The sequence below is a fragment of the Acyrthosiphon pisum genome, chromosome A1 (genome assembly GCF_005508785.2).
Source record: "Acyrthosiphon pisum isolate AL4f chromosome A1, pea_aphid_22Mar2018_4r6ur, whole genome shotgun sequence".
Classification (NCBI taxonomy): Eukaryota; Metazoa; Arthropoda; class Insecta; order Hemiptera; family Aphididae; genus Acyrthosiphon; species Acyrthosiphon pisum.
Window position 1 is genome coordinate 48924164 of NC_042494.1, and position 7011 is coordinate 48931174.

The 7011-nt window shown below is 27.0% G+C and overlaps 2 protein-coding genes across 2 annotated transcripts; one reads left to right on the forward strand and one right to left on the reverse strand.

The window, feature by feature from the left end:
* Positions 1-667: 667 nt before the first annotated feature.
* Positions 668-2920, reverse strand: LOC100570209 (epidermal growth factor receptor substrate 15-like 1). The gene is made up of 7 exons (XM_016803053.2): positions 2690-2920; positions 2339-2383; positions 1631-1720; positions 1366-1508; positions 1134-1295; positions 967-1077; positions 668-901 (listed from the first exon to the last, which is right to left on the reverse strand). The coding sequence occupies exons 4-7, from the start codon at positions 1402-1404 to the stop codon at positions 683-685; spliced, it is 531 nt and encodes a 176-aa protein (XP_016658542.1). The 5' UTR covers positions 1405-1508; positions 1631-1720; positions 2339-2383; positions 2690-2920; the 3' UTR covers positions 668-682.
* A 288-nt stretch (positions 2921-3208) lies between these two features.
* LOC100169631 (60S ribosomal protein L29) lies at positions 3209-5743 on the forward strand. Its single transcript, XM_001943721.5, has 4 exons — positions 3209-3366; positions 5223-5285; positions 5349-5413; positions 5503-5743. The coding sequence occupies exons 2-4, from the start codon at positions 5249-5251 to the stop codon at positions 5662-5664; spliced, it is 264 nt and encodes an 87-aa protein (XP_001943756.1). The 5' UTR covers positions 3209-3366; positions 5223-5248; the 3' UTR covers positions 5665-5743.
* Positions 5744-7011: the final 1268 nt, after the last annotated feature.

Below are 7011 nucleotides of genomic sequence, written 5' to 3' on the forward strand. Positions count from 1 at the left end.
ATTAAAACGTATAAGATAGGCAATTACGATGAGTAGGGCCCAATGACGTCACACGTCTTTTTTCAATTGCTCATAACTTATTGAATAATGTGAGTAGAAACGTAAAACCTATACCATTATCCTTAGAATTGAACATTCTTTCAAATAAAAAAAAACTTATTTTTTGTGTTGTGTGCTCCTTTATTGTAGTAATTAATTTTAATAGGGAAGACTTAATGGTCTAGCTATGCTCTCAATCAACAAAAACAATTCAATTACTCCTGATGAAGTGCTGGTTGAACTATCCAATAAAAAAAGGATACTAGAATTTTTATCATAAATAATTAATAATATAATATATATAATATTCTGTACATACTATGTGCATATTAAATAGTATTTAACTGCCATGAGTTATGTAAATCTTTGTATTTGTTTTGTTATTTTGCCTATTAATATTTATACGTGTAATGTGTTTGATTGTTAGGAAAATGGGTAGTTTTAAAGAGAAGGTTTTAGTGTTGGTTATTTTTTTTAACCCCCCCCCCCCCCTCCCCCGAGCAAATTTGAATGTACGCCACTGCTTGTTACCAAACTAAGTGTTCACAATTCAAAATTATATGATATGCAATATACAAATATTTTTGATTTCTATGTAAATAAAATATATTTTAATTTGTATAAGTATAATAATATATTTTAGTCAAATTAATTTGTTTTTACTTGTTAGGTTAATCCAAAAACTTACTTTTGGTGGTTGTTTGACTAGATTTGAAGTAGCACCAGAAGTAAGCACTGGTAAAACAGGTACAGGTGAGTTAGCCATAGTGGAACTTTTTCTTTTTGCTGGAGGTAATAGCTCAGTAGGTAAAACGCTAGGAATAGCATATTTTTCTAATGCTTTATAAACTAAATGCATTGCCTAAAAATAAATTTTGTTTTCATTCAGATAAGCTAGATTAATAGTGAATACTTTAATATACATACAACAGCAAATTCATGTTGATCTAACTTTCCATCTTTATCCATATCAGCCAAGTCCCAAATTTTTCCCAAAGTGTCTACTGATAGTTTGGAATCTATTAACAATCCCTTAACCTAAAAAGAGATAATAATAAAAATTTACAGTTAATATATTATGTTATGTTATTTACTTTATCTCCAGCAACTGTTCCATTTACTGGCCTCAATGATTCAAACATTTTATCATAGTTCATTCTTTCTGAAGGCTTCATTGACCAGTCATTCATATTAGTAACAGTAGTAACTAAACCTGCTGTTAGGATTTTACTTGCTATATGTTTTGATGCTTCGCCCTATAATATAAATAATTGAAAATATTTGAAAAATTATTTTCATACAGCCAGTCAATAATTTGACTTATACCATGTTAGGTGGTATGGTTTGTTGAGTGATGTTCGTCATTGATATTTCTCGTCCAGCTTGTGCTAATGCTATCAGTTTAAGTGCACAAAAAATCCTTGTTTAGTTAGGAAACCTTTGGCAGTTGGGTCTGATAAATCCCAAATCTTCAAAACAGGCAAAAAAAAATGTGGTATATTTTTTTTACTTTAGGTGGTACTTACTACTTAAGTACTTTTCTTTCTTAAAAATGTATACCAACTAATAAACATAAAAACAATGAACTCACTTGACTAAGTATAATTTGTGATAAACCAGACTTTTTAAGGAAATTTGCTGCATCCATTGCTCCAATATTTCCTTTATTTGTAGTATCCACCTAAAAACAAAAAATATAATTAGAATCATCTAATATACAGATAATTATGAAATACAATTAAGTCAAATATCAATATCTATAGTCTATTCAAAATGAGATCGGGACACGGCGGCAGCTACTGCGCATAGGCGTGGCTTTGTTCCGTGGCAGCGCTCGACGCGTCGCCGTAGTGGGGACGGCGTCTGACCAATGACCATATGTCTGACCGCCGTCCGACGAAAACTGGTCACCGCTGTGTACCGATCTCATTTTGAACAGACTATACATTATAACAAAAAATAATGCCTATAAATAACTTATAAATAATATTAAAAATAGATTATTGGGAAGGAGAATACCATTAAATACTCTTGATGTATAAATATCTATAGATAAACCGTCACAAGAATGTATTATACTTAAACTTCTTAGACATAAGAATAAAAATTTAAATTTATTTTAAAACTCAATTTTATAAATAAATACTTATTTTAAAATGCTAAGCTTTGGAAGTTTGTTCTAGTATTATAATTATATGAGTAGAAAATTTGAAAAACAATTTGATTCTCTTCTATTATTTTAATTTATTTAGGAAAAAAAGATTTGAAAATTTAATTTTAAATCAAAGTAGTTACTCACCATATTATAAAGTGCTTCATAAATTGGGTAGTGACTTCCAGCTACCTACAATTAAGCATAAAATATATTTAACATTGAATGTTAATAAAAATGGTTCAAAATATAACCTTGATGTTTGACAATCATAAGATATAAAATACAAATAGATATTATTAATAAATTGATTTTAGGGTGGAGTCAAGTAAGTAGTAAACAATTCACCCCATTTAATAACACAACACATTATATAATCACAATAAAATTTAATTTAAATCAAAATATTTTAGTTTTAAAATTGATTAGGTAAACAGCCATTTTCTCATTTTCAAACGGACTATTCTAATTCAATTTATTATTAATTTTTTCTCTCACTTCATTTGGGGAAGGCAATGTAGCCATCCTGAACGATTTGGTATAACTCCTTCAATAAACTTAAAACGATATTACACCAATTGGTTGGAATATAATAAAATAATGACGGCAATAGAAATGCAACCAACTCGTTGGATCACTGTTCTCCGTGTGTGCCCGCAAAAAAATAATAATTTATAACTGTCGACACAAATAATAATCGGACGTAATAACAAAACACAAATAAAATTGATTTTTTTCTAAAATTTTTATCAGAAAATAAATGAGTAAATGACGTTTTATTACAGTGTTGCAATGGCTATGGTGTGAAATTCAAAATGGGGTTTTGAATTTTACATCCAAAATGGGTAAATGTTTTTTTTACTTGCATAACGGCTATACTTTCTAATTGTTTTCAATTTTAACAATAGTTTTAGAAGAATTAAATGTATTAAAATTATTTTTAAAATGTTATAATATTTTCAAGTTAGGTAGGAAAAACTGTATCTATCCTCCTTGACATATAATTATCTACAATTTGTAGGATCTCTTATCAAATTTTTTCATATAAATGGCGTCGTGTTTTGTTTAGGTTCGATTACAGAACGGCAAACACGAGTGACAGTGGATTAAGTGATTGTACAATATTCTCTAGTTTTCGACGTCGTCGTGTTGACAGTCTTTTCTTCGTGTTTAAGGTAAATTTTAAAATATTATTTTGTTTTTTGATTATATTATGTATACTGTTATTTTATTAAGTTGAATAGTATTTGCTTGTACATAAAATATATCAATATTATCCAGAAACTAATCAGCATTAATGTATTACTTTCGCATTCCAAATTACTCGTGTCACATGGTCCAGATATATTAGGTTAGGAACCTTTCTTTTAAAATTGATTCTAAATTTATTTAAAAACTAAGTTGTTTTAATTTTGATTCAAACTAGATACAATTATTTATTGTTTAAAATATATACATTTTTTTAATTTAATTATTTCTTATAGACTTTTTACACATTTTGTATACACTTAAATAATTCAATATCATTGCATCCTAAAAAAAGAAATAAATACTTATCTAAAGAATACATAAACATGACATTAAAAATGTTTGCATTTTAAAACCAAGAAACCAAACACTACCTTATACTTTTCAACAAAATAGGTTATTACTTGGTACCTACTTGCTCAACTTTTTTTTAAGCCCAAAATTTAATTAATTAATAAATTAATTGTAATTTATGGATTTAAATAAGAATGAAAAATAATGAAACTTATGTAGTATACAAATACAAGTATACAGTCATGATGGAGTTATAATGAAGAATATCATCAATGTTAGGTAGTAACGTAATGAAAGTAACACGTTACTTAATTTGTATCGTGTAAGGTAATTTCTTTAGAATGTTTTCCATGTAATAAAAATATACCTAATGTAAATTCATTTTGATACTTAATTTCTATAATATAACACGCTACTGTTTCTGTTATTGTAAATTATAAAATAATCATAATACTATAAATATTAAATGTGTATAATTTGTATACCTACTTATTGAGTATACTGCAAATATATAAGTATATAGAATTTTTCTATTGAAACTAAATCTGACCGCCGTACTTTGACTTCACCATCATTTTCACTTTACCTAACCACATACAATTTATTATTAAAGAGAAAAAAGGTGTCTACTAAAGACAAAATATGCTATAAAGTTAACTCGATAAATTCTAAATTAATAACTGTTGTATGTTATATGTTTATACTTGTTAAATGTTTATTATTTTTTTAATTGTATCTTCCTAACTTATGTATATTTCTACAAACATTGCTTGTCAAATGACAACAAATACTAGAGACATACGATACATCACATGTGAACTGTTTTTTTTTTTTTTTTTTGTAGTGTGAAGGTAACAGTAACTATTTAGGATGAAAAATTTAAGTAATTTCATTGAAATATTTTTCAAGTAACACGTTAAGTAACTTTTTGGACTCATAATTAATCCGATATCTGATAAAAAAAAATATATAGGTACTTATTAGATAAAATATCTTTTTATAAATTAAAAATAAAACTTAGTTTCAGTTGTATTTTCATTAATTTTTTATAGTAAAACTGAACATTGTGTATAACTATACTTTGTCTAATAAATTATGTGGACCACAGTGGTTACCATGTTCAGTTAGAGTAGGTAAAACTGTCAAAAAAAAATTTAGTCTCAATATTACAAAGTAGCTCTATTTTTTTATATCTGAACGAATTATCTGGACCTCTGTGGCTCTGTATATAAAATATGTAGCTGTCACTATAAGTTATATAATATAAACCAAATATTGTAAATTATTATGGAATAACTAAAGCAAATAGTAATACCTATTCACATAGGCGCAACCGAGGTAAAAATTCAGTGGTGCTACAGCCCACCTAATAAAACTATTAATTTAAAATACCTCTAACTAATCCCCGTACGCCCCCCCCCCCCTAGTTGTGCCATTGCCTATTCAACTTATATACAGAATAAAACTATAAATGATTATTTTCTTTCAGAAATTATATTCATTTAAACTTGAAAAATGGCAAAGTCAAAGAATCATACCAATCACAATCAAAGTAAAATTTTTATTTTAAATGACTAACAATTATTTATTAATTTTTATTTGTTTCTTTATACAGATCGCAAGGATCATCGTAATGGTATTTATAGGCCAAAGAAATACAGACATGAATCACGTCGTGGTGTAAGTAACAAATTAAAATTAAAATATTCTTAACATTCTCAAATGTTTTTTTAATTATATTATTTCCTCTAACATAAATATTTTTACAGGTTTGTCAGAAGTTTTTAAGGAACCAGAAATATGCTTTAAAAGGAAATTTGTCCACCGCAGATCAAGCTGCCAGGGCTAACGAGAGAAGCGAAAAGAGGACAGCTTTGAGGACCAAATTTGCTGAATTCAGAAAGAAGAAAGCTGCAGCCAAAAAAGCATAATTCTGATTTTTAAGAAAACTGACATCAATGTTTCCTTTTCGTGTAATTTAAACGATCATATTAAAATAATTAATACAATTTAGTGACTTATTTTTTTTTAATTTTTCCTATATCTATCTAATTAAACAAATTCGCCTTAGGCAAGGTAGTATGAAGTAAATTAAGAGATTATAATTAAGGAAATTAATAATTTTTTAGAAATATGTATATTCAATTATAAATTATTATTTTTCAAATTATTAGTAGAATATAAAGTACTATGCTAAGTATAAAAATATTATGTTATGCCATGTAGATATACTATGTAGATATAGAAACTGCTAAAACAAGGTTTTAAGTAATTCAATTCCATATATTAATAATTTTAGAAATAAATATTTAAATTGTAGTAATTGATATCTGATTGAGAGATGTATATATCTGAGTTAAATTTTTAAATCACTAATGACTTAAAAATTCAATTTTTATACATCAAAGTATCTTGTCTGATAAATGCTCTGCTTTGAAATAAGGAATTAAAAGTGTATTTTTTACAACATTAGGTTGGTAAATCGTGTAATTAATATTTTCAAAAACGTCAATAGTTTTTGACATTCTTAATGAGTGTCTTATGTTAAATGGATCACCTGTGCGTTTCACAACAAATGTCCCTCGATACTAATGCACCAGGTGGCGAAATTTGCTTATGGTTTCCTAAACTAGCATCTAATTACGGCTGGAAATTTAAAATTAAATACGTCTTTTTTTATTTTTTCTCTAATTCAATATTAATTTAACAAAATAACATTAATGCTCATAATAATAATAATAATAATAAATATATACATAATTACACAAAGTCGCCACCTGGGGCGTTGGTATCGAGGGACATTTGTTGTGAAACGCAATATAGTATAGTCAATAGGTACTCAATATAGTAAGCTAATAGTTTCTGAAACTTGATTTGGTGACTATTAAATAAATCCATTTTTTATGCGACCTTTTAATAGCAAAGTGGTTTCTGTCATAATGTACAGGTTAGTGTTCTGTGGTCATATTTGGCAAATCACTGTTATTGAGTTTCTGCCATCATTGAAAGTAGGATACATTAGTGCTGCAAAATGATTAATAGTGAATGGAAACATAGATACAGTCCAAAAAAGACTTATCTCATATCTGTATTAATTTTAACACCGTTACATAAATGGTAATAATATACATATTACACATAACAATTAAAACCTTAGGTATGTTTACTATTTTTAATTTATTAGGTACCTTATTCTATATATAAAATACATTGTATAGGTACATAAGTACATTTAGTTTGTATTGTTAAGTGAAGATTCTTCCAGATATCTCATTGTG